The 27,992-nt window shown below is 52.8% G+C and overlaps 1 protein-coding gene across 1 annotated transcript in view; it reads left to right on the top strand.

The window, feature by feature from the left end:
* Window positions 1–27,992, top strand: part of SLC35B2 (solute carrier family 35 member B2) — a 175,817-nt gene that overhangs the window by 77,769 nt on the left and 70,056 nt on the right. Inside the window, exon 2 of the mRNA XM_085610190.1 lies at window positions 7,897–8,090. Coding sequence (XP_085466316.1) covers window positions 7,897–8,090 — 194 coding nt within the window. The remainder of the gene's footprint in view (window positions 1–7,896; window positions 8,091–27,992) is intronic.

Genomic DNA, 27,992 nt, shown 5'->3' on the forward strand with positions numbered 1-27,992 from the left:
ATCCGTAGCAGACCTGTGAGCCCCTGCCTTCTGTCACTGCCCCAGCCCATCCATAGCAGACCTGTGAGCCCCTGCCTTCTCTCACTGCCCCAGTCTATCCGTAGCAGACCTGTGAGCCCCTGCCTTCTCTCACTGCCCCAGCCCATCCGTAGCAGACCTCTGAGCCCCTGCCTTCTCTCACTGCCCCAGCCCATCCGTAGCAGACCTGTGAGCCCCTGCCTTCTGTCACTGCCCCAGCCCATCCATAGCAGACCTGTGAGCCCCTGCCTTCTCTCACTGCCCCAGTCTATCCGTAGCAGACCTGTGAGCCCCTGCCTTCTCTCACTGCCCCAGCCCATCCGTAGCAGACCTCTGAGCCCCTGCCTTCTCTCACTGCCCCAGCCCATCCGTAGCAGACCTGTGAGCCCTTGCGCTCTGTCACCGCTCCAGCCCATCCGTAGCAGACCTGTGAGCCCTTGCGCTCTGTCACTGCCCCAGCCCATCCGTAGCAGACCTGTGAGCCCCTGCCTTCTCTCACTGCCCCAGCCCATCCGTAGCAGACCTGTGAGCCCTTGCGCTCTGTCACTGCCCCAGCCCATCCGTAGCAGACCTGTGAGCCCCTGCCTTCTCTCACTGCCCCAGCCCATCCGTAGCAGACCTGTGAGCCCCTGCCTTCTCTCACTGCCCCAGCCCATCCGTAGCAGACCTGTGAGCCCCTGCCTTCTGTCACTGCCCCAGCCCATCCGTAGCAGACCTGTGAGCCCCTGCCTTCTGTCACTGCCCCAGCCCATCCATAGCAGACCTGTGAGCCCCTGCCTTCTCTCACTGCCCCAGTCTATCCGTAGCAGACCTGTGAGCCCCTGCCTTCTCTCACTGCCCCAGTCTATCCGTAGCAGACCTGTGAGCCCCTGCCTTCTCTCACTGCCCCAGTCTATCCGTAGCAGACCTGTGAGGCCCTTTCTTCTGTCACTGCCCCAGTCTACCCGTAGAAGACCTGTGAGCCCCTGCCTTCTGTCACCGCTCCAGTCTATCCGTAGCAGACCTGTGAGCCCCTGCCTTCTCTCACTGCCCCAGCCCATCCGTAGCAGACCTGTGAGCCCCTGCCTTCTGTCACTGCCCCAGCCCATCCATAGCAGACCTGTGAGCCCCTGCCTTCTCTCACTGCCCCAGTCTATCCGTAGCAGACCTGTGAGGCCCTTTCTTCTGTCACTGCCCCAGTCTACCCGTAGAAGACCTGTGAGCCCCTGCCTTCTGTCACTGCCCCAGCCCATCCGTAGCAGACCTGTCATGTCCTGCCTCCTCTCACTGCCCCAGTCCGACTTTACCGGACCTGTGAGCCCCTGCCTTCTGTCACTGCCCCAGCCCATCCATAGCAGACCTGTGAGCCCCTGCCTTCTCTCACTGCCCCAGTCTATCCGTAGCAGACCTGTGAGCCCCTGCCTTCTCTCACTGCCCCAGTCTATCCGTAGCAGACCTGTGAGGCCCTTTCTTCTGTCACTGCCCCAGTCTACCCGTAGCAGACCTGTGAGCCCCTGCCTTCTCTCACTGCCCCAGTCTATCCGTAGCAGACCTGTGAGCCCCTGCCTTCTCTCACTGCCCCAGTCTATCCGTAGCAGACCTGTGAGGCCCTTTCTTCTGTCACTGCCCCAGTCTACCCGTAGAAGACCTGTGAGCCCCTGCCTTCTGTCACCGCTCCAGTCTATCCGTAGCAGACCTGTGAGCCCCTGCCTTCTCTCACTGCCCCAGCCCATCCGTAGCAGACCTGTGAGCCCCTGCCTTCTGTCACTGCCCCAGCCCATCCATAGCAGACCTGTGAGCCCCTGCCTTCTCTCACTGCCCCAGTCTATCCATAGCAGACCTGTGAGCCCCTGCCTTCTGTCACCGCTCCAGTCTATCCGTAGCAGACCTGTGAGCCCCTGCCTTCTCTCACTGCCCCAGTCTATCCGTAGCAGACCTGTGAGGCCCTTTCTTCTGTCACTGCCCCAGTCTACCCGTAGAAGACCTGTGAGCCCCTGCCTTCTGTCACCGCTCCAGTCTATCCGTAGCAGACCTGTGAGCCCCTGCCTTCTCTCACTGCCCCAGCCCATCCGTAGCAGACCTGTGAGCCCCTGCCTTCTCTCACTGCCCCAGCCCATCCGTAGCAGACCTGTGAGCCCCTGCCTTCTGTCACTGCCCCAGCCCATCCATAGCAGACCTGTGAGCCCCTGCCTTCTCTCACTGCCCCAGTCTATCCGTAGCAGACCTGTGAGCCCCTGCCTTCTCTCACTGCCCCAGTCTGAGAGAAAGGAGCAGAGAGAGGAGAGGAAACCTCTGTTTCAGGGCTCCCAGCTGCAGGTGAGGCTGGGCCCAAGTTTAAAGGGCCCTTTACCTCTGCTGCCAGCCATGCCTAGGGTGTGTTTAGCCCCCACTGGCAGGGTTTACTATTCGACCAACTCCGTGATGCTGATGTTACTAAGCTTTGAGGGATGACAGATCTTGCCCAGCTTCAAAGTCAGACCTGTGACCTCCAAGTTGTTTGTCCTTTGGCGCAGGTGCATTGACCACCATAGCAATCGCACATTCGTTGTTTGATGAAGTTTGTCTAAAATATCACGTTTTAATATCGCTGTTTCACTTCACAGCTCTGTAATTTACATGTTTTTCGGACCACGGGGGTTTGTATTGGGTCACTGAAAAGTCTCCAAGACTGACCCTGCCCCCTCCCATTAATGTGTCAACTCCGGCCGTCCTCTCTACCTGAACCCCGCCTGTCCTCAAGTACCCCCCACCCTCCTTTCCCCCTGTACTCGGCCTGTCCCCGACCTGCCCACATCAGCGTAGGATCCCAGGGAGGGACAGACCACCTAGAGTTTATAGTCTGGGCATGTGGACGACAACCGAGGCACCGACAGCAGCCAGGTAAGGCACAGCAGACCCTCGCCCTCCCCTCCCCTCCCCTCCCATGTGGTGCCCAGGGCCCTGTGATTTTTGTAAGTACTTCTTTTCAGTAGCAAGTGGACAAGCAGTTTCAAGTGTGTTGGCCTTGGCGGCCCTGCGCAGCCCAGCCCCTCTCAGACTGTGTGTTTCCTGTCCCATGCCTGCCCCTTACCTGCACTTCTCGGCCTGGCCTGCGTTCTGTTCCCTCCTAAGCATGTTCCCTTGCGGTCTCCTCACAGCCTTCCCTCACCTTCCACCTCTGTCCACGGCCTGCCCACCTCTCTTCTTGGCATGCTCACCCTCCCGTTCTCTCTCTTCGGCCTGCCCTCCACCTCCCGCTTTGGCCTGACCACCCTCCTGCTCTCTCCTCGGCCTGCCCACCATCTCTCCTCGGCCTGCCCACCCTCTCTCCTCGGCCTGCCCACCCTCTCTCCTCGGCCTGCCCACCCTCTCTCCTCGGCCTGCCCACCCTCTCTCCTCGGCCTGCCCACCCTCTCTCCTCGGCCTGCCCACCCTCTCTCCTCGGCCTGCCCACCCTCTCTCCTCGGCCTGCCCACCCTCTCTCCTCGGCCTGCCCACCCTCTCTCCTCGGCCTAACCACCTCTCTCCACGGCCTGCCCACCTCTCTCCTTGGCCTGCCCACCCTCCTGCTCTCTCCTCGGCCTGACCACCTCTCTCCACGGTCTGCCCACCCTCTCCCCTCGGCCTGCCCACCTCTCTCCTCGGACTGCCGACCCTCCCGTTCTCTCTCCTCGGACTGCCCACCACCCTTCCGCTTTGGCCTGACCACCCCCTGCTCTCTCCATGGCCTGCCCACACTCCCCTTGGCCTGCCAACGCTACTGCTCTATCCTCGGCCTGACCATCCTCCTGCTCAGCTTGCCCTTCCCTCTCCTGGGTCTGCCCTCCACCCTCCCGTCCTCTCCTCGGTCTGCCCTCCACCCTCCCGCCCTCTCCTCGGCCTGCCCGCCACCCTCCCTCCCGCCCTCTCCTCGGCCACCCTCCCTCCCGCCCTCTCCTCGGCCTGCCCGCCACCCTCCCTCCCGCCCTCTCCTCGGCCTGCCCGCCACCCTCCCTCCCGCCCTCTCCTCGGCCTGCCCGCCACCCTCCTGCTCTCTCATTGGCCTGCCCTCCACCCTCCCGTCCTCTCCTCGGTCTGCCCTCCCGTCCTCTCCTCGGTCTGCCCTCCCGTCCTCTCCTCGGTCTGCCCTCCCGTCCTCTCCTCGGTCTGCCCTCCACCCTCCCCTCGGTCTGCCCTCCACCCTCCCCTCGGTCTACCCTCCACCCTCCCCTCGGTCTTCCCTCCTGCCCTCTCCTCGGCCTGCCCTCCACCCTCCCGCCCTCTCCTCGGCCTGCCCTCCACCCTCCTGCTCTCTCTTTGGCCTGCCCTCCACCCTCCCGTCCTCTCTCCTCGGACTGTCCACCCCTGCCCTTCTCCCTCCCTCTCTTCCCTCGGCCTGCCATCCACCCTCCCGCCTCGGCCTGTCCTCTACGCTCCACCCTCACGCTCTTTCCTCGGCCTGCCCTCCACACTCCCTCCCCTCGGCCTGTCCTCCCGCCTCGCGTGCCCTCCTCTGGGGGCTCCCACACAAGACCCCTTTGAGTAGAGGCCCCTGTGGAAGGCCTGTGCACTCTGTCTTCAGGTGGAAAGTCTGTGTACCTGGGCACAAGCGGCTCTGTGTGCGAGGCAGGGCCGCTGGCACACAAGGGGTCTTTGTGGGAGCCTGGCAGGACCATGGGCAGCGGGCTGGCTGTCGGACCCCTCCCTGAGTGCCAGACCCCCTACACCATGTCCAGAGACGACACATGGACGCACTGAGCCTGCGCACGGGATTTTAAGAAGTCTTATCAGACAAACGCCCAAGGACGCAGGCCAGCAAGCACGCAAGCATCCAGTGCACACAGGCCAGCAAGCATCCAATGCACACAGGCAAGCTAGCAGGCAGGCAGGCAGGCAGGCACCCAGTGCACACAGGCAATCTAGCAGGCATGAGTGCACACAGGGCCAGCAAGCACGCAGGCACCCAGTGCACACAGGCCAGCAAGCACGCAGGGGCCCAGTGCACACAGGCCAGCAAGCACGCAGGCACCCAGTGCACACAGGCCAGCAAGCATGCAGGCACCCAGTGCACACAGGCCAGCAAGCACGCAGGCACCCAGTGCACACAGGCCAGCAAGCACGCAGGCACCCAGTGCACACAGGCCAGCAAGCACGCAGGCACCCAGTGCACACAGGCCAGCAAGCACGCAGGCACCCAGTGCACACAGGCCAGCAAGCACGCAGGCACCCAGTGCACACAGGCCAGCAAGCACGCAGGCACCCAGTGCACACAGGCCAGCAAGCACGCAGGCATCCAGTGCACGCAGGCCAGCAAGCACGCAGGCATCCAGTGCACACAGGCCAGCAAGCATGCAGGAATCCAATGCACACAGGCAAGCCAGCAGGCAGGCACCCAGTGCACACAGGTAAGCTAGCAGGCATAAGTGCACACAGGCCAGCAAGCACGCAAGCATCCAGTGCACACAGTCCAGCAAGCGCGCAGGCCAACAAGCGCGCAGGCCAACAAGCACTCTGGCATCGTTGCACACAGGCCAGCAAGCTAGCAGGCATGAGTGCACACAGGCCGGCAAGCTAGCAGACATGAGTGCAGAATTATTCAGGGGGCAATGTGTGGTACGAAACAGAAGACACTTCCTGTTGTCAGCTGGGGCAAACCGGTCCATGGATGGACACCCCAATTTATCGAAGATCACACTACTCACTTTTTGGGTGTCGTTACTTCTAACAGTCCTCCAGACAGAGGTGCCTGAGAGCCTCCTCACTCTTACTGAGAGACTTGCTACTTAGAAAACTCCCCTTCACTGTGCCCACTACCACTTGTAAATCCCTTCCAAGCAGTGTGTCCATGACCCTGTGCTGCAGCAAGTCTTAGATGGGTGCCCCTGGGGAGCAAGGAGGCATCCGTGCCATGGGAACCTACGCTTGTCGAAGGCTGAGTGGACGACCTTCCTTTAGATTGGAACGGGTCCATTCACCAGTGAAGGTCCTGGTGAAGCAACTGGAAGAACCGTCGCAGATTCTAGAGACCTTGTGCGGGTCCACCACTAGCATGTGGAACCAGCTGGATACACAAGGTCAGCAGGCTGAAGAGTCATAAGACCTGTCCGACCAAGAGATGCCGTTGAGGAACCTCCGCATGATCGCCTGAATATCCATGCTCCTCCGAGGAGGAGAAGCCTTAATGCGACATGTGTTTAGCATTGCACCTGTGGAGGCCAGTCTCGGTGTTGGAAGGATGCAAGACTTTTGGATATTGATGGTAAAGACCAAGTTGTGAAGAAGGGTCACTGTGCGCCAAAGATATTCCTTGACCAACGTCGGGGATTCCACTTTCACCAGCTGAACATCCAAGTATGGACATGTGTGGGCTCCCGAGCATCTCTGTGAAGCCACCCCAACAAAACAATGTGCAGTCATTGGCCTGAACGACAACGCTGCAAACTGGCAGTGCTGGGACTCCACAGAGACCCTGGGGTGACACCTGTGGGCTGGGAGAATTGGAAGCTAAATGCAGACATCTTGGAATCCAAGACGCCAAGCAATGTCCCACAGCTTCAGGGCCAGCAGCACCTACTCCAGCAGCCGTCTGAACTTGTTCTGTAGATCCCTGGTGGCGTGTAGTTACTTTTCTCTTTATTTTTCTAATTTTGATTTTGTTTTAGTTGCATTGAATGTCTTCGAATTGGAGTTGCATGAGAAACAAATGTCCTATAATTACCTGAACCAATTTATTGATGACAATTATGTTCTGGTGCCACAAGTATAGAACGGTTGAGTAGGAGTGGAAGACGAGAGAGAGATACTCCGATCACAGAGATGCTTTCTGATGACAACTATCATGTTCTGGTGCCACAAGTATAGAACGGTTGAGTGGAAGACGAGAGAGAGCTACTGATTGGTTACTACGATCACAGAGCTGCTTTCTGATTGATGGAACTCTTCCAGACCCTGTTGCTCGAGCATGGGTGGTGGTCCAGTGCGACACATGCAGTGTAGAGAAGCCCTCCCTGATTAGATGGGATATCAGCCCTTTTCCTGCACATAGCCAAATAGAAAGGTTCCTGAGAATCGAGCAGTGTGTGTCGTGATTCGAGCGCCCAGGTTTGAGATCGGCCATCTGCGTCTTGCGATTGGATCCAGCTTAACCAATCATGTTTGACTTATTAGCGCTCAGGGTTACAGTTGGAAATGTTGTCTGGAAAACAGTCTACAATTTTGGGCAGTAACCCTCCTGCACTTTGTACAGAGAAGTTTGAAAGTTATTCTTTGTGCAGTAGTCACTGAAGTGCTTGGTCTGTGTTTTTATTGGGGATATAGTCCGCTATCTCCTGTGAAAACTCACTTTAAAAAAAAAAAACATTTGTTTACAGGCACACCCACACTCAGTCATACTAACCATTTCTTTAGAGCGAACTTCCCCTGTTCTTTTAAACAAAAATAGAATAAACCTGTTTTCAAATAAATGCTCCCAAGCAGCTGTAGTTGACTCTCTGACACCCAGATGTTGCATTCGAGCACCGTCTGAGAGGTGTACATCGCTGCTCTGTATTCTTTATCCTTTGACTTTAGTTTCCAGCATTATTCCTACCTATTTACTCTGTTTTCGAGCACTCTCTGCAATAATTGTCTTTCTGTGGCCACCTGCATGTCCTGAATACTGTTTTTTATTCAGTCACTCTATTTTTGCAGTATTAAGAAGCTGTAGGTGTGCAGACACCATTATCACGATAACTTTAGAAAGACTGCTGCCTGAGCCTGTATTCAGCGACTTGCTTGCTTTGGTGACGTTCCATTAGTTTGCGGAAGTCAGCGAGTAAATGAAGTAGTACTGGTACAGGAGCTGACTTCTGATTGGCTAATCTTGCTTCAGTGTCTTGTGGAATGACCATCATCGCTGGGTGCCATCTTGTGACTTCCCATGTCTCCTCCTTGTTCCCACAGTCTCCGCCTCGTTGTGGTCATGGTGCTGCTCGCTGTCACCTCCGCGGATGAGAACCCACCTCCTGTGGCGCTGGACCTTTGGGGTGATGTCTGGCTCTTCCGCTTCTTCGTCAACATCGCCGGATACATGACCATCATGGTGCCAGGCTTCCTACTGATCCAGTACTTCAGACGGAAGAACTACATGGAGACAGGTGGGCCTGGGGACATCTGCTTATGTATTTAGGTAGAGTTTGTACCCACCCAATCTAGAAGTGTGCAGAGGTGGTATCTGCATAGTGCCTGGGGGCAGTGAGGGGGCAATTTAACAATGTTGCAAATTGAGTGAGAGTTGTGTTCAGCTTTCCATGTCTGCAAACTGATGAGGGGTTGGGGGTATGAACTGTTGGTAATTGCTTGGTTGTGTTCATAATAAGTGCTGGTGGCCCAATGTGTGACGGAGGGTCAGCTGTCCATGGCTACATATGACTGAGGGCCCCATATGACATTTCTGGGGCTGGTGGTCAGTTACTAGTATCTATACAAGACTGGGCCAGCTGTCAGTGTCTACCTATGAAATGACTGGGGCTGGTGGTTAGTTACTAATATCTACAAATGACTGCAGACCGGGAGGAAGGCCACTGTTGTGTCTTCATATGACATGGAAATGGTGGTCAGTTACTAGTGGCTACATGTGACTGAGGGCTGGGAGGAAGGGCCACTGTTGGTATTTACATATGACTGAGGGCCGGCAGATGGGGCCAGCTGTTGGTGTCTACATATGACATGACTGGGGCTGATGGTCAGTTACTATTATCTACAAATTACTGAGGGCCGGGAGGAATGCCACTGTTGTGTCTTACATATGGCATGTCATGGGACTGGTGGTCAGTTACTACTGTCTACATTTGATTGTGTTGCTGGAAGGAGGGACTACTGTCTTTGTTTACATATGACTGAGAGCTGTTGGTCAGTCATCAGTGTGTATACCTGATTGAAGGCCGGAATGGGGGGGGGGGGGGGCAGCTGTTTGTGTTTAAGTGTGACTAAAGGCTCAGGTTGAGTTACCGGTGTCTGGGTATAACCGAGGGCCTGGATTGGACAGTTACCAGTGTTTACAGAAGACAGTGGTTTGTTTGTGTGCTAGACATTTTGTGGTTCACTTACCCGGAGTGTGAGACCATGTATGTCATTTCGGTGCTTCACAGACACTTGCAGAACATGGGGTGCTTTTTTGGGGGGGGAGGTGGGTCATGCTTTCCCCATTCGCTAACTTTACTGCATGCATATCTTTGTATTTGTTTTATTTTATTGACTTTTTTTCTTTAAACCATACAACTGTGAGACTCAGCATATCCAGGGTACATAGCACATTACACTCTTATGCAACATATAAGACAATTGGCATCAATTGTAGACAGTTCAGTTTATCCAGTAGACACGGTTAAGCATTGGACATTACCCAGTAGCACTCTGCCACCCATATATAGTCGTCCGCAAGTCCAACATAATAACTGTATCTAGCAAGAGGTTAGAGAAATCGCAGCAACAGCGCCAATAAAAATCAGTGTAGGTCTCTGAAAGTACTAATCGTGTGCTGGCGCGGGTGTTTCGCTGGCATCGCTTGCTGTGGTGTATTGGTAGGTGTTATATAATTTCCAAAAGTTTTTCAGCCTATTGCATGGGGGGAGACGTTCGCTAAAGAGCTCCGTCTGTGTGCTGCAATATGTCATGTCACTCTTCCACTGTGTAATCGTGGGGAGTGGTCCTCGAGACCAGTTGATCGCCACCCTACGTTTGGCAAACAACAGTCCCATATCAACCAACCGTTTGACCCCTTTGGGTATTGATTTGGAATATCCCAGTAGTGCCAGCGTTGGGTCAGGCTCTAGGGTTCGCTTAGCTATTTGGCCTAGTTCCTTGAAGACTGAGACCCAGAAGGAAGAGACACCTGGGCAGGCCCATGCCAAATGAAGGAAATCTGCTAACGGTGCGCTGCAGCTGTCACATGTGGTTTCATCCCGTAATCCGTATCCGTGCAATCGTTCCGGGGTGTAATATACCCTATTAAGGTATTTAAAGTGTATCCGTCTGTGCCTCCCGTTGAGTGAGATACGTTTGGTACTGGTGCAGCAGTAGGACCACATAGTATCAGCTATTTCTATATTCAAGTCCCTTTGCCACGCCAAACGAGCTGTGGTATAATGATTCGCTCTATATGACATGGGAGAATTCTAAATGGTAGTTATGATACGCTTTGGGGATTTCGCCCGTATGATGTGCGTTAAAAGCTAATAGCTCAGGGGGTTCGAGGTATTCATCCCCTAGTATAACTCTCATCGCGTGTCCTGTTCTATGGAATTGGAATTGCGTCAGGGTGGTGGGCACTGGGTCATTGGAGTTAAAATCATCTCAGGCTTTGGATACCCCACCTTCAAACAGTTCACCCACTGTCCGTATGCCAAGTGTATTAAGTGCCTGTGTGACCCCCTTTTTCTGCACGGTGGCACCTATGTCCACCAATCGAGCGGGGCTAATGGTGAGTACAGGATCGCGCCCGCTTGTTTTTGCAGTAGGTAGTGCCAAGCATGGGTTGTAGCAGTAATAGAATCCAAAATGCCCGTCATCCGATCTACTGTCTGGAACAGCAACGCAGGGAGAGGAAGCGGGGTAGCTACCTCCGATTCTATAGGTAGGTGTGGGATGTCTGACGAGCCATGTATCCAATAGTGTGCATGCACAGCCTGCGCGGCCCTGTAATATAGATCAAACTCTGGAGCACCCAGTCCACCCATATGGTAAGGCAGAACTAATATCTGCCACTTAACGCGCAGCTGTTTACCAGCCCATGCTAACCTAACCATCAATGTGGTTAGACGGTGGAAGAAGGCACGCGGCAGGACCATAGGAACATTAGAAAATAAAAAAAGAAGCCGCGGTAACACCACCATTTTCTTTATGGATATTCTACCGAGTAGGGACAGCGGGAGTCTGATCCACTTCTCAACGTCTTCTTCTAACTTGCTAAAGGTCACCCCGTAGTTTTCCATGAACACTATCAGAATCTGTGTGTATTTTTATACCCAGATATCTCACCGCATCTGTGGTCCATTGTAGAGGGTAGTCAGGTTCAACTTGAGGCGTGCTCGGCGTAAGTGGAAAAATAATGGATTTCGACCACTTGACTTGTAGACCTGATAGGACGCCAAATCGTACCACCTCGCGGAAAACTGCCGAAAAGTTGGACTCCGGGTGTCTGACATATAGAAGTGTGTCATCAGCATATGTGGATACAATAATTCTATAGCATGGGAATCCTATACCCCGATTCTGGTGATATTCCCTAAGCGCACAAGCAAGAGGCTCTGCCACTAGAGCATAAAGCAATGGGGATAATGGACAGCCTTGCCGTGTACCCCTGGAAGTGCATATGGGGTCTGTCTCTATGTTACCTATTTTTATTCTGGCCAAAGGTCTGTTATAGAGTGTGCCCAGTAGTTGAAGAAAGACCGGGCCCCCACCCATCTTAGTCAGCACTTGAGTCATGAACGGCCATTCTACTGAATCGAATGCCTTCTCTATGTCCAGGAAGACTGCTACAGCCAGCGTCTCTGTCTTGATATGTTGTAGTGCTCCGAATATTGTACGTAAATTACAAGTCAAATTTCTACTGGGGACAAATCCCGCTTGTTCCGGCGCAACCAGTATAGGGACTAGAGGGACTAGTCGGTTTGCAAGGATTTTTGCGAACATCTTCGTGTCCACGTTAAGCAATGACAGCAGACGGTAAGAGGTGCATTCCTCCGAGGGCTTACCTGGCTTGAAGAGGGCGACAATCACTGCTTCTGACATGGAAGGTGGCATAGTTCCTGTTACACACATGTCATCAAATAGTGCAGACAGCTGTGGAAGCAGTTGATTTATGAAGGCCCTATAGAATGAAACTGTAAGTCCGTCGGACCCTGCAGCACTTCCCGCACGCATGCTAGAAAGGGCTAGGAGAATTTCGTCTTTCTATGGGTCTCATGAGGAACTCCCTATGTGTGTTAGTAAGCCACGGAAGTTGTATGTGTGCTAAGTATTCTATAATCTCTTTGTCTGTGGCAGCTCTCCGAGAGCCATACAGTTCGGCGTAATATTGACAGAATCTATCTGCCACCTCTGCTACTTCAGTTAGTCTCGCCCTCTGCAGACCTGACTTCCGCCGTCTGCACCACTTCCCTGCTTTTCTTAAGTAGCTGCGCTAACACTGACCCTGGTCGTTCACTCTCGCCATATGCCCTAGCTGTAGCGTATTTGCCCATATGTTTAATTTTGTCATCCGCTGCCACATGGTATGCTTCCAACAGGTCAGCGAGTTCCTTCCTAACTGAATCGCCGTGTTGGTCAGTAGGCGTCGCTCTAGGATCTTAATTTTCCCCTCTAAGTCCGTTAGGCGTTTGCGTATAGAACGGAGAACCCCCGAGTGTTTTGTAATAGTGACTCCCCTAATGTAAACTTTAAAAGTCTCGCAGATGACTTGGTAGTCATCCACAGATCCCACATTCTTGTCAAAAAAGGTCTCAATTGCCTAACCAATTAGTCTTTGAATACCGCGTCGAGTAGGGTGGAAATCGCCAAGTAAATGGGGGTATAAGCCTGCGTGGGGTGTCCAGCGCCAGCAGGATCGACGAATGGTCTGAAAGCGTACGTGGTAACACCTGACACAAGCTAACCTTGTCATTAAGTGGCCTAGCTGCAAGCCAATAGTCAATGCGAGTGTGTAGTTTATGGTAAGCGGAGTAGTGGGTAAAGCCACCCTTGTGTGGGTGTTTCAGGCGCCACACATCGCTCAATTCAAACCTAATCATCGCTCATTCTACCTCCCTAGCCACTGCAGTAGTTTGCCTTTCAGGGTCCCCTGATCTATCCAAACTCTGGTTCCGAACCAGATTAAAATCTCCACCCCATAGTTGGAATCCCCCGCTGAAGCTACCCGCTCTGTCGGATAGTGTATAGAAGAACTCCGGATTATCAAAATTTGGACCGTATATGTTAACTATGAGTAACTCCATGCCCTTCCTCCTACATATAGAGATTACGTATCCACCTTCGGTATCAGTGGTCAACGGAGTAATGGTGAGTGCTGATTTAGGGTTGACCCAAGTGAGGACACCTCGTGCGTGCGTGGTGAAGCCTACAGCATGGATGTTGCCGAGCAGACCCCTACAACGCAACATGGGGGAGTTGAGTGGGAGGTGTGTTTCTTGCAGTAGTGCCACATCTATTGCTTGCCTCGTCAGATATGAGAGGACTTTGCAAACTTTTGTATAATCATTCAGTCCTCTAACATTCCATGTGAGTGTTCTGTGTGTGTCAACCCTGGGACTCTGACCGTCCTCAGCCATTTGCGTCTGGCATCATGAACAATATAGCGTCTGAGTCCCATGAACCCTCCTCCCCCCTCAGGGCCCTCCCAACCAGGACCTGAAGAAAAATGCCCAGAAACCCCTCATGAACAAAACTTATACATTGCTGTACAGAACTAACATCCTCCATCCCTCCCACCAAACAGCAACGATAACAGTACCCCAAGTGTGTGTTTCACTCGTAGGTAGAGGCTGCCAACAGGTTACTGTCGACCTGTTAAATTTAGTTACCGAACCCCTCCGCACACCAACATTCCAATATAACGCATTAGCAAAAAAAGAGGACGTATCCCACCCACGGAGTACCAGTGTTTTCTAGCAATCATCCAAGTTCACACCGCAGTCGGCCTCCAGTTGTCAACTATGGGGATTGGGAATATCACAACTGGATGACAGTGGCACATTCAGGTCCCATGCTTCCCCCGGTACTTCCTGAGGGCAGGGATATCACATAAGGAACTGTAGCACACTCCCTCCCCCGCACATATTTGAATATTATCTGTGACTCGGCCATGTAAGAGTTCAGTCCAGCTCATCCAAGCATCCTCCAACTGCTCCAGTCTCGGAATCTCTGTCCGGGCTGCGTCGTTGCTCCCTAGACCAGTCTTTCATAGCTTTTTGTAGCATCTTGGGATCCGTAAAAATGTGCGATTGGCCTTGGCGGTTGACACGTAGGCGAGCTGGGTACAGCATTGCATAGTCTACTTTTTGCTCTTTTAACTGCCTCTTGAGCAGTGCAAACTGGCGAAATGCCTCCTGGACCTTCATAGTGAAGTCTGGGAATAGAGAGAGGGTGGAGCCTTCATATCGTAAAGTCTGTTTCTCCCTAGCCACTCTCAATGCTGCATCCCTGTCTCAATAGTTCAGCTACTTTGCAATTATCAGTCGTGGAGGGGCACCAGGTGCCAGGCGCGGGCCCAAGGATCAATGCGCTCTTTCGACCACAAACATGGGTGAGAAGATAGCACTACCAAGGAGCGAGACCAATAATTTCTTGATAAATTGTTCCATATTGCCGGTTGGCATCGATTCTGGAAAGCCAGTGAGTCTTAGGTTACTCCTCCGCGACCTCCTTTATCCTGCAGCACCTGGAGCGCCTTAGCTAATCATTTGAGGCCAGTGTCTATTTCTGACTGCACCTCCTCCACCTCTGTGATACGGTGTTCGGCCATATCGATGCGTTCCGCATACTTGTCAAGCCTTTCAGACATCCTGTCCATACAATAAGAGAGGGAGTCCATCTTCGTGCCCAAGACTGCTAATGAGTTTTGTAGACCCTTTTCCATCGAGGCTAGCATGGATTTTAGATCGCCATCTTGTGACTCCCGCTCTTGTTCTCTGACATAGTCACCTTCATCCGCAGACGGCGCCCGCTCTCTAGGTTTGCATTGCTCAAATGTCAATTTTGACTGTGTTTTGTCCGTTCTGCCCATATTTGCCAGCCCCCGTAGGACCCACCAGCTCTGGAATTTCCGGTATGTGCACGTCCAGTATTGATTTGGTGTGTAGTGGGCTTAGGCCGATCCTAGGTGCACCGACCAAACACTGCCTGCTGTAGTCCACTCAGGGGCAGCTGCCCGGCAAGTCCAGTCATTACAATGGCCGCAGTTTACTTTTGCAGGTTCTAATGCGTCTGGGTGTACCCCAGAACCATCTGCCTTTGGCAGCAAGCAGGACTGCACGTCTCTGTATATTCAGACCGGCACCCAGCTACTATGGATCTGTAGGCATCACACAGTGGGAACCGGGAGAGCTCCTCGTGACCGCTAGACTGAGAGAAATTCCCCGGGGCAGCAGTAGCGTACAACTTCGGTGGGGACCCGGAAGCGGCTGACGACCGCAGCCCGACACCGTCTGGTCCCTGTGAGAGTCCGAGAGCAGGCCAGGCTCCGCTAGGCAGCAAGCCGCGGAAGTACTTCAGCAGAGGTGGGGGAGCTGTTAACAGCAGGGTCCGTCTCGCATCCCGCACCACCCTCAGACTCAAGCAGCTTTGTTCTGCAGTTCGGGCCGTTTAGCTGAGCTCATGAGACAAAGAAAGGGCGTCGAATTATCGTCAGCTCACCTCTCTCTCCACGATTCCGCACTGCTGCAGCGAGAGAGCCTCGACCACGGAGCACACGCCTCTCGCAGCTCCTTCCATGGCGCGTGCACCGCCCTGTCACACCGCTCGTCAGTTCGGGGAGTCGCCAACGACACTGCCCTTTCCGCAGTTCACAGCTGTCCCCGGAGGTATTGCTCGCCGCTCCTGAGCCCCAGCCGTCACACGGAGGTGCAGCTATCCAGCCAGGTCACACTTCCGGCCGGCGTGGGATATACGAGAGACCGGGGTTTTTGCTGCCCGGTCAGCCCTCTGCTCGGTCTCATCTGCCGCTCCGTGTACCATGAACCTCCTGGCAGCGGGAATAGCTCAACTTGCGTCTGAACCTCTCTGCTACGTAGAGCACCGTATCGGTAAGTTCGTGTTACTAGTTAATGCCGGATTATTGCAGGATCGTGTGTTGGTAGTGCGGAGCCCGTCCTTTAGGTGGCCATCTTCGGCGTCGGCATGCTCCGCCCCCTGCTGCATGCATATCTAATACATTTGACATTTTATCCTTGAAATGAGGTACTGCTGGTAACCCTCAGAAAATGTCTCACATTCTGCCCAAACATAGTGTAGTTCTTACGGACTCCTGCAGTTCATCATTTACTTAGTATCGAAACGCTCTCTCCTTCTGGCTCATTGTCACAGACTCCTGCAGTTCATCATTTACTTGGTATCGAACGCTCTGTCCTTATGGCTCATTGTCACGGACTCCTGCAGTTCATCATTTACTTGGCATCGAACGCTCTGTCCTTCTGGCTCATTGTCCATGACTCCTGCAGTTCATCATTTACTTGGTATCGAACACTCTGTCCTTCTGGCTCATTGTCACGGGCTCCTGCAGTTCATCATTTACTTGATATCGAATGCTCTGTCCTGCTGGTTCATTGTCACGGGCTCCTGCAGTTCATCATTTACTTGATATCGAATGCTCTGTCCTTCTGGCTCATTGTCACGGGCTCCTGCAGTTCATCATTTACTCGATATCGAATGCTCTGTCCTTCTGGCTCATTGTCACGGGCTCCTGCAGTTCATCATTTACTCGATATCGAATGCTCTGTCTTTCTGGCTCATTGTCAAGGGCTCCTGCAGTTCATCATTTACTTGATATCGAACACTCTGTCCTTCTGGCTCGTTGTCACGGGCTCCCACAGTTCATCATTTACTTGATATCGAACACTCGCTCCTTCCGGCTCATTGTCACGGACTCCCGCAGTTCATCATTTACTTGGTATCGAAGGCTCTGTCCTTCTGGATCATTTACACGGACTCACGCAGTTCATTATTTACTTGGTATCGAACACTCGCTCCTTCTGGCTCATTGTCATGGACTTCCGCAGTTCATCATTTACTTGGTATCGAACACTCGCTCCTTCTGGCTCATTGTCACGGACTACCGCAGTTCATCATTTACTTGGTATCGAACACTCGCTCCTTCTTGCTCATTGTCACGGACTCCCGCAGTTCATCATTTACTTGGTATCGAAGGCTCTGTCCTTCTGGCTCATTGTCACGGGCTCCTGCAGTTCATCATTTACTTGGTATTGAACACTCGCTCCTTCTGGCTCATTGTCACGGACTTCCGCAGTTCATCATTTACTTGGTATCGAACACTCGCTCCTTCTTGCTCATTGTCACGGACTCCCGCAGTTCATCATTTACTTGATATCGAATGCACTGTCCTTCTGGCTCATTGTCACGGGCTCCTGCAGTTCATCATTTACTTGGTATTGAACACTCGCTCCTTCTGGCTCATTGTTACAGACCTTCCGCAGTCTTGCTGTAAGGTGTTCTTATGTTGGTCCTATCACGACCTTTCCATTCCGAAATGGCGCTTTATTTTCTTTGTAGTACCTTGAATCGACATTGCTGTTGCACTGCGCTAATGCAGCCTTGGAGGTTACTATAGTTACTGGGGTCCTTAAATGTGAAGCAGTACCCAAGGAATTTATCTGAAAATGGATATCTTGTTTGTCGCTTACTATTCGATATCCACAAAGAATCAGAGCGACTGCCTCCTCTGACTTGAAGCCCGCCCTCCAGGCACCTGCAGCAGCCTTTTACTAGGAGTAAGTCAGCTCCTGCAGAAGGATGGAGGGGGACTGGCCTTTCTTTTTGGCGGGAGTGGCCCACCTCTGCCAACTGGAGGCGGCAGTGAGACGGAAACAAGAGCTGGACCTTTTTAGGCCCTGCCTTCAGACCGCTTAAGCTGGTTGTTGTCAAAGACCTGTTGTGTACTATACCAACACTTGCAGTGGGCTTTGGGCGAGCACGTTGCTTCTTATTGGTCGGCATCATTGTCAGATTAATTTATAATCTTATTCTGTGGTTTTCCTTCCTCTTCTTGTCCTTTCCCTAATCCCTAGCTTCTAACCATGTTCTTGATTGGATGACTTGTGTCCTTCTACTGCTTACATTCAGGAAACTATTTTTTCTTTTAGCACTCCATGAGAGTGCATGTGTTTGCTTGCGCTCGCTCTCATGTGCTGCTTTTGCCCTCCCTGTGTGTTCCATGTGACTACCCTCCCCTTCCAGTGTTACCTTCACCGTTTTTTTTGCTTTTTACTTTATATTTTCCTCATACCTCAGCCTTCCCCGTTGCTTCACTGCTCACTTCCCATGTCTCTCCCCCCAGCGTTGACTTCTACCCCTTGCGTTGACTTCTACCCTACCTGCTCCCATCTGCCCCCTCCCCCCCTATTCTACAGTTTCTATCTCACTTCTGTCGTGACACACAGATTTTTTAAAAACAAATATATATTTTCTCACAAGTCTCGCATGGCCTACGGGTACAGCCTTGTAAAACCATGTTCAACTTGTGAGGACTCCCCTTCTTGGGTTGCCACCTGACTGGCATGACCAGTATTTTTATGTCCCAGTCAGTCACAAAAATTGGGAAAATCGCCTAAATCGGGTATTATTTCCCTCTATCAGTGCATACATAAAACAGCAAATGTAAGAAGGCTTTACAACTTCCTTAATTGCCTGAATGATTTTCAAAGTATCAAAGGCTGAAAGCCCATGGTAAAAATGAAAACAGCTGATTTTATTGAAAGTTTATCATGTTCGCACCTTTGAACGTGAACAAATGACCAGTGTCTTTCTCTGGGAAAGGTGGTAAGCCTGTCCACAACAGAGCACCATACCATCTCTCAATCTGTCGCCCCTCTTTTAGGAGTCTTCTCTGGGGCTATCCCAGTTCTAAGAGGTGCCAAAGCATTGGGGGGTGGGGGGGGGGGCAGTTTTTGTCTAATTGGCACCTCAGTTGAGCCCACAGATGTATACCTAGCCCAGACAGTGGCTGTCTCACATTCTGCACAAGTCCTCTCTGGGGCTAGTGCACTCTTCAGTGATGGGCTGTGAATGATGCCCGGGGTCTACCTTTCTTACAGTCTCCTCAAGCTGATGGGCTGTGAATGAAGCCCGGAGTGTACCTCTCTTACCGTCTCCTCAAGCTGTTGTGCTGTGACTGGTACCCTGGGGTGTACCTCTCTTACCGTCTCCTCAAGCTGATGGGCTGTGAATGATGCCCGGGGTGTACCTCTCTTACCTTCTCCTCAAGCTGATGGGCTGTGAATGATGCCCGGGGTGTACCTCTCTTACCGCCTCCTCAAGCTGATGGGCTGTGAATGATGCCCGGGGTGTACCTCTCTTACGGTCTCCACAAGCTGATGGGCTGTGCATGGTACCCCGGGGTGTACCTCTCTTACCGTCTCCTCAAGGTGATGGGCTGTGAATGGTGCCCGGGGTGTACCTCTCTTATGGTCTCCTCAAGCTGATGGGCTGTGAATGATGCCCGGGGTGTACCTCTCTTACGGTCTCCTCAAGCTGATGGGCTGTGAATGATGCCTGGGGTGTACCTCTCTTACCGTCTCCTCAAGCTGATGGGCTGTGAATGATGCCCGGGGTGTACCTCTCTCACTGTCTCCTCAAGCTGAATGGCTGTGCATGGTACCCCGAGGTGTAACTTTCTTACCGTCTCCTCAAGCTGTTGTGCTATGACTGGTACCCTATGGTGTACCTCTCTTACAGTCTCCTCAAGCTGATGTGCTGTGTTTGGTACCCCAGGGAGTACCTCTCTTACGGTCTCCTCAAGCAATGGGCTGTGAATGATGCCCAGGGTGTACCTCTCTTACCGTCTCCTCAAGCTGATGGGCTGTGTATGATGCCCGGTGTGTACCTCTCTTACTGTCTCCTCAAGCTGATGGGCTGTGCATGGTACCCCGAGGTGTACCTCTCTTACCGTCTCCTCAAGCTTTTGGGGTGTGCATGGTACCCCGGGGTGTAACTTTCTTACAGTCTCCTCAAGCTGATGGGCTGTGAATGGTGCCCGGGGTGTACCTTTCTTGCAGTCTCCTCAAGCTGATGGGCTGTGCATGGTACCCCGAGGTGTATCTTTCTTACGATCTCCACAAGCTGATGGGCTGTGCATGGTACCCCGAGGTGTATCTTTCTTACGGTCTCCACAAGCTGATGGGCTGTGAATGGTACCCCGGGGTGTACCTCTCTTACGGTCTCCTCAAGCAATGGGCTGTGAATGATGCCTGGGGTGTACCTCTCTTACCGTCTCCTCAAGCTGATGGGCTGTGAATGATGCCCGGGGTGTACCTCTCTTACCGTCTCCTCAAGCTGATGGGCTGTGAATGATGCCCGGGGAGTACCTCTCTTACGGTCTCCACAAGCTGATGGGCTGTGCATGGTACCCCGAGGTGTATCTTTTTTACGGTCTCCACAAGCTGATGGGCTGTGAATGGTACCCCGGGGTGTACCTCTCTTACCGTCTCCTCAAGCTTTTGGGGTGTGCATGGTACCCCGGGGTGTACCTTTCTTACAGTCTCCTCAAGGTGATGGGCTGTGAATGGTGCCCGGGTGTACCTCTCTTATGGTCTCCTCAAGCTGATGGGCTGTGAATGATGCCCGGGGTGTACCTCTCTTACGGTCTCCTCAAGCTGATGGGCTGTGAATGATGCCTGGGGTGTACCTCTCTTACCGTCTCCTCAAGCTGATGGGCTGTGAATGATGCCCGGGGTGTACCTCTCTCACTGTCTCCTCAAGCTGAATGGCTGTGCATGGTACCCCGAGGTGTAACTTTCTTACCGTCTCCTCAAGCTGTTGTGCTATGACTGGTACCCTATGGTGTACCTCTCTTACAGTCTCCTCAAGCTGATGTGCTGTGTTTGGTACCCCAGGGAGTACCTCTCTTACGGTCTCCTCAAGCAATGGGCTGTGAATGATGCCCAGGGTGTACCTCTCTTACCGTCTCCTCAAGCTGATGGGCTGTGTATGATGCCCGGTGTGTACCTCTCTTACTGTCTCCTCAAGCTGATGGGCTGTGCATGGTACCCCGAGGTGTACCTCTCTTACCGTCTCCTCAAGCTTTTGGGGTGTGCATGGTACCCCGGGGTGTAACTTTCTTACAGTCTCCTCAAGCTGATGGGCTGTGAATGGTGCCCGGGGTGTACCTTTCTTGCAGTCTCCTCAAGCTGATGGGCTGTGCATGGTACCCCGAGGTGTATCTTTCTTACGATCTCCACAAGCTGATGGGCTGTGCATGGTACCCCGAGGTGTATCTTTCTTACGGTCTCCACAAGCTGATGGGCTGTGAATGGTACCCCGGGGTGTACCTCTCTTACCGTCTCCTCAAGCTTTTGGGGTGTGCATGGTACCCCGGGGTGTACCTTTCTTACAGTCTCCTCAAGGTGATGGGCTGTGAATGGTGCCCGGGGTGTACCTCTCTTATGGTCTCCTCAAGCTGATGGGCTGTGAATGATGCCCGGGGTGTACCTCTCTTATGGTCTCCTCAAGCTGATGGGCTGTGAATGATGCCTGGGGTGTACCTCTCTTACCGTCTCCTCAAGCTGATGGGCTGTGAATGATGCCCGGGGTGTACCTCTCTCACTGTCTCCTCAAGCTGAATGGCTGTGCATGGTACCCCGAGGTGTAACTTTCTTACCGTCTCCTCAAGCTGTTGTGCTATGACTGGTACCCTATGGTGTACCTCTCTTACAGTCTCCTCAAGCTGATGTGCTGTGTTTGGTACCCCGGGGTGTACCTCTCTTACCGTCTCCTCAAGCTGATGGGCTGGGAATGATGCCCGGGGTGTACCTCTCTTACGGTCTCCTCAAGCTGATGGGCTGTGAATGATGCCTGGGGTGTACCTCTCTTACCGTCTCCTCAAGCTGATGGGCTGTGAATGATGCCCGGGGTGTACCTCTCTTACCGTCTCCTCAAGCTGATGGGCTGGGAATGATGCCCGGGGTGTACCTCTCTTACGGTCTCCTCAAGCTGATGGGCTGTGAATGATGCCTGGGGTGTACCTCTCTTACCGTCTCCTCAAGCTGATGGGCTGTGAATGATGCCCGGGGTGTACCTCTCTCACTGTCTCCTCAAGCTGAATGGCTGTGCATGGTACCCCGAGGTGTAACTTTCTTACCGTCTCCTCAAGCTGTTGTGCTATGACTGGTACCCTATGGTGTACCTCTCTTACAGTCTCCTCAAGCTGATGTGCTGTGTTTGGTACCCCAGGGAGTACCTCTCTTACGGTCGCCTCAAGCAATGGGCTGTGAATGATGCCCAGGGTGTACCTCTCTTACCGTCTCCTCAAGCTGATGGGCTGTGTATGATGCCCGGTGTGTACCTCTCTTACTGTCTCCTCAAGCTGATGGGCTGTGCATGGTACCCCGAGGTGTACCTCTCTTACCGTCTCCTCAAGCTTTTGGGGTGTGCATGGTACCCCGGGGTGTAACTTTCTTACAGTCTCCTCAAGCTGATGGGCTGTGAATGGTGCCCGGGGTGTACCTTTCTTGCAGTCTCCTCAAGCTGATGGGCTGTGCATGGTACCCCGAGGTGTATCTTTCTTACGATCTCCACAAGCTGATGGGCTGTGCATGGTACCCCGAGGTGTATCTTTCTTACGGTCTCCACAAGCTGATGGGCTGTGAATGGTACCCCGGGGTGTACCTCTCTTACCGTCTCCTCAAGCTTTTGGGGTGTGCATGGTACCCCGGGGTGTACCTTTCTTACAGTCTCCTCAAGGTGATGGGCTGTGAATGGTGCCCGGGGTGTACCTCTCTTATGGTCTTCTCAAGCTGATGGGCTGTGAATGATGCCCGGGGTGTACCTCTCTTATGGTCTCCTCAAGCTGATGGGCTGTGAATGATGCCTGGGGTGTACCTCTCTTACCGTCTCCTCAAGCTGATGGGCTGTGAATGATGCCCGGGGTGTACCTCTCTCACTGTCTCCTCAAGCTGAATGGCTGTGCATGGTACCCCGAGGTGTAACTTTCTTACCGTCTCCTCAAGCTGTTGTGCTATGACTGGTACCCTATGGTGTACCTCTCTTACAGTCTCCTCAAGCTGATGTGCTGTGTTTGGTACCCCGGGGAGTACCTCTCTTACGGTCTCCTCAAGCAATGGGCTGTGAATGATGCCCAGGGTGTACCTCTCTTACCGTCTCCTCAAGCTGATGGGCTGTGTATGATGCCCGGTGTGTACCTCTCTTACTGTCTCCTCAAGCTGATGGGCTGTGCATGGTACCCCGAGGTGTACCTCTCTTACCGTCTCCTCAAGCTTTTGGGGTGTGCATGGTACCCCGGGGTGTAACTTTCTTACAGTCTCCTCAAGCTGATGGGCTGTGAATGGTGCCCGGGGTGTACCTTTCTTGCAGTCTCCTCAAGCTGATGGGCTGTGCATGGTACCCCGAGGTTTATCTTTCTTACGATCTCCACAAGCTGATGGGCTGTGCATGGTACCCCGAGGTGTATCTTTCTTACGGTCTCCACAAGCTGATGGGCTGTGAATGGTACCCCGGGGTGTACCTCTCTTACCGTCTCCTCAAGCTTTTGGGGTGTGCATGGTACCCCGGGGTGTACCTTTCTTACAGTCTCCTCAAGCTGATGGGCTGTGAATGGTGCGCGGGGTGTACCTTTCTTGCGGTCTCCTCAAGCTAATGGGCTTTGAATGGTACCCCGGGGTGTACCTTTCTTACAGTCTCCTCAAGCTGATGGGCTGTGAATGATGCCTGGGGTGTACCTCTCACAGTCTCCTCAAGCTTTTTGATGTAACTTATGTAAAGCACTCTGATACCCTCATCAGGTCTAGTCCGCGCTATATAAAACCTTATTAAACAAAAAACAAAAAAAAGCTGATGCCCTGTAAATGATGCCCGGGGTGTACCTCTCTTACCGTCTCCTCAAGCTGATGGGCTGTGCATGGTACCCCGAGGTGTATCTTTCTTACGGTCTCCACAAGCTGATGGGCTGTGAATGGTACCCCGGGGTGTACCTCTCTTACCGTCTCCTCAAGCTTTTTGGGTGTGCATGGTACCCCGGGGTGTACCTTTCTTACAGTCTCCTCAAGCTGATGGGGTGTGAATGGTGCCCGGGGTGTACCTCTCTTATGGTCTCCTCAAGCTGATGGGCTGTGAATGATGCCCGGGGTGTATCTTTCTTACGGTTTCCTCAAGCTAATGGGCTTTGAATGGTACCCCGGGGTGTACCTTTCTTGCGGTCTCCTCAAGCTTATGGGCTGTGCATGGTACCCCGGGGTGTATCTTTCTTACGGTTTCCTCAAGCTAATGGGCTTTGAATGGTACCCCGGGGTGTACCTTTCTTACGGTCTCCTCAAGCTGATGGGCTGTGAATGATGCCTGGGGTGTACCTCTCACTGTCTCCTCAAGCTTTTTGATGTAACTTATGTAAAGCGCTCTGATACCCTCATCAGGTCTAGTCCCCGCTATATGAAACATTATTAAACAAAAAAAACGCTGATGCCCTGTAAATGGTGCCCCGGGGTGTACCTCTCTTACCGTATCCTCAAGCTGATGGGCTGTGAATGGTGCCCAGGGTGCATCTCTTACCCTCTTCTGTTGATGCGCTCTCAGGTGTCTCACTCTCTCTGCTAAGGTGGTGGGTCGAGGCAGTCTCCTCTCAGGTGAGGGGCTGTGACCAGAGCCCAGGCTGCACCTGTCACACTCTCGCAGGTGATGGGTGGAGGCAGTGCCTTCTCAGGTGAAGGGCTATGAACAGAGCCCAGGCTGCACCTGTCTCACTCTCTCCTCATGGGCTGGGTGGAGGCAGTGCCCTCTCAGGTGAGGGGCTGTGAACAGAGCCCAGGCTGCACCTGTCTCACTCTCTCCTCAGGTGGTGGGTGGAGGAAGTGCCTTCTCAGGTGAGGGGCTGTGTCTGAAGCCCATGCTGCACCTGTCTCACTCTCTCCTCAGGTGGTGGGTGGAGGTGGTGCACTCTCAGGTGAGGGACTGTGAACAGAGCCCAGGCTGTACCTGTCTCTCTCTCTCCTCATGGGCTGGGTGGAGGCAGTGCCCTCTCAGGTGAGGGGCTGTGAACAGAGCCCAGGCTGCACCTGTCTCACGCTCTCCTCAGGGGCTGGGTGGACGCAGTGCCCTCTCAGGTGAGGGGCTGTGAACAGAGCCCAGGCTGCACTTGTCTCACTCTCGCAGGTGATGGGTGGAGGCAGTGCCTTCTCAGGTGGGGGCTATGAACAGAGTCCAGGCTGCACCTGTCTCACTCTCTCCTCAGGGGCTGGGTGGAGGCAGTGCTCTCTCAGGGGAGGGGCTGTGACTGAAGCCCACACTGCACCTGCTTCACTCTCTCCTCAGGGGCTGGGTGGAGACAATGCCCTCGCAGGTAATGCTCCTCAGGCTGGCTTACGCTTAGCACCTGGCACTCTTTGCATACATTGCAGGCTAGTATCTGAGCCCCACCCTCACATCCTGTTCCAGCACCCTTCATAGTTCATCCGGATTCCTTTTGGCGTTAACAGGGCGGTGCATAGAGGTCTCTTTGTCTGCCATGTTAGCTGTCACTCGTAGTTTGCAAATGTCAATGAACAGTTGTTTGAACTGAGGATATTCTCTCTTGTGTCTTGAAGTTCCCAGGTAGGCCACCATCTTCCTTGTTTCTGCGAGGGGTGTGGTCACATGTCTACCTGAACATGCAGTCTCCTCTCTTCACTGTCAGAGATGCCCAGCCATGTGTCCCCTGAACATGCGGTCTCCTCTCTTTACTGTAAGAGAAGTCCAGCCATGTGTCCCCTGAACATGCGGTCTCCTCTATTCACTCTCCGATGTCCAGCCATGTATCTCTTGAACATACGGTCTCTACTCTTCACTGTAAGAGATGTCGAACCATGTGTCCCCTGAACATGCGGTCTCCTCTCTTTACTGTAAAAGATGTCCAGCCATGTGTCCCCTGAACATGCGGTCTCCTCTCTTCACTGTAAGAGATGTCCAGCCATGTGTACCCTGAACATGCAGTCTTCTCTCTTCACTGTCAGATGTCCAGCCATGTGTCTCCTGAACATGCGGTCTCCTCTCTTCACTGTAAGAGATGTCCAGCCATGTGTACCCTGAACATGCAGTCTTCTCTCTTCACTGTCAGATGTCCGGCCATGTGTCTCCTGAACATGCAGTCTTCTCTCCTCCCTGTCAGAAATGTCCAGCCATGTGTCTCCTGAACATGCGGTCTCCGCTCTTCACTGTTGGATATGTCCAGCATGTGTCCCCTTAACATGCGGTCTCTGCTCTTCACTGTAAGAGATGTCCAGCCATGTGTCCCCTGAATAGGCAGTGTCCCCTGAATAGGCAGTCTCCTCTCTTTACTGTAAGAGATGTCCAGCCATGTGTCCCCTGAACATGCGGTCTCCGCTCTTCACTGTAAGAGATGACCAGCAATGTGTCTCCTGAACATGCGGTCTCCACTCTACACTGTAAGAGATGTCCGACGATGTGTCCCCTGAACATGCGGTCTCCTCTCTTCACTGTAAGAGATGTCCAGTCATGTGTTCCCTGAACATGTGTTCTCCTTTCATCACTGTCGGAGATGTCCGGCCATGTGTCCCCTGAACATGCGGTCTCCTCTAGTCACTGTCCGAGATGTCCTGCATGTGTTCCCTGAACATGCGGTCTCCTTTCTTCACTGTAAGCGATGTACAGCCATGTGCCTCCTGAACATGCGGTCTCCTCTCTTCACTGTAAGTGATGTCCAGCCATGTGTCCCCTGAACATGTGGTCTCCTCTATTCACTGTCCGAGATGTCCTGCATGTGTCCCCTGAACATGCGGTCTCCTTTCTTCACTGTAAGAGATGTCCAGCCATGTGTCTCCTGAGCATGCAGTCTCCTCTCTTCACTGTAAGAGATGTCCAGCCATGTGTCACCTGAACATGCGGTCTCCTCTATTCACTGTCCGAGATGTCCAGCCAAGTGTCCCCGGAACATGCGGTCTCCTTTCTTCACTGTAAGAGATGTTCAACCATGTGTCCCCTGAACATGCAGTCTCCTCTATTCACTGTCCGATGTCCAGCCATGTGTCCCCTGAACATGCGGTCGCCTCTCTTCACTGTCCGAGATGTTGAGCCATGTGTCCCCGGAACATGCGGTCTCCTTTCTTCACTGTAAGAGATGTCCAACCATGTGTCCCCTGAACATGCGGTCTCCTTTCTTTACTGTCGGATATGTGCAGCCATGTGTCCCCTGAACATGCGGTCTCCTCTCTTCACTGTAAGAGATGTCCAACCATGTCTCCCCTGAACATGCAGTCGCCTTTCTTCACTGTCCAATGCCTCCCCCTCGTTCAATGAGGATGCAAATGTACAGCTTTGTGTCTCCTCAACATGCTCTCTCCTCTCCACATTGTCATAGATGCTGTGCCTTGTGACTTAGTGGACAAATGCATCCACTGTAGCGGCCTCTGTTTAACCTCATGGTCACAGGTTCAAATCCTGGTAGGTCCACTCAGCCTTTCATCCTTCTGAATTCGATAAAATGAGTACCATTGAGTTACGTAACAATAAACGTCTGTTATTCAGCGCCAAGATACCCTTGGGTGAATGTGTAATTTACAAATGCACATAGTATATTATGAACAGCCTTGTGTCTCCTGAAGATGCTCTCTCCTCTCTTCACTGTCATAGATGTACATTCATGTGTCTCCTGAAAATTCTCTGTCCCGTCTGTCGCTGAGTACACAAATGTACAGCCTTGTGTCTCCTGAACATGCTGTCTCCTCTACAGAGAGCAGAAATATTCAGCATTTCTCATCATTATGCTTTCTTTTCACTGAGAGCAGACTTGGCAGTCATGTCTCTAAAGACGGACGGCCATGTGTCACTTGAACACTCTTTCTTCACAGTGAGATGATGTATACAGCCATATGTCTCCTGAGCATGCGCTCTCCTCTTAACCAAGAGTATAGATGTAAATCCATGCATCTCCTCAACGTGTTCTCTCCCCTCTTTCACTGAGGACACAGATGTAGAGCCATGTGTCTCCTGAACATGCTCTCTTTACTGAGAACTTTCATGTCCAGCCATGTGTCTCCTGAATGTACTCTCCCCTCTTTCACTTGGGACACGGATGTATAGTCATGTGATCCTGAATATGACCTCTCCCCTCTTTCACTGAGAGTTTTCATGTCCAGCCATGTGTCCCCTGAATGCAGTTTTCTCTCTTCACTGGGAGGAGACATATATGTAGTGACATGTCTCCTGAGCATACCCTGCCCCTCTGTGAGCACATAGGCGAGTCATGTCACCCATTACATCATCCATTGTGGTTGGTAGTTTTCTTTCTAGGCCCATAGCCAAACTCTTTATTTTACAGGTACAAGTAC

This window comes from Triturus cristatus, chromosome 6 (assembly GCF_964204655.1).
Source record: "Triturus cristatus chromosome 6, aTriCri1.1, whole genome shotgun sequence".
Lineage (NCBI taxonomy): Eukaryota > Metazoa > Chordata > Amphibia > Caudata > Salamandridae > Triturus > Triturus cristatus.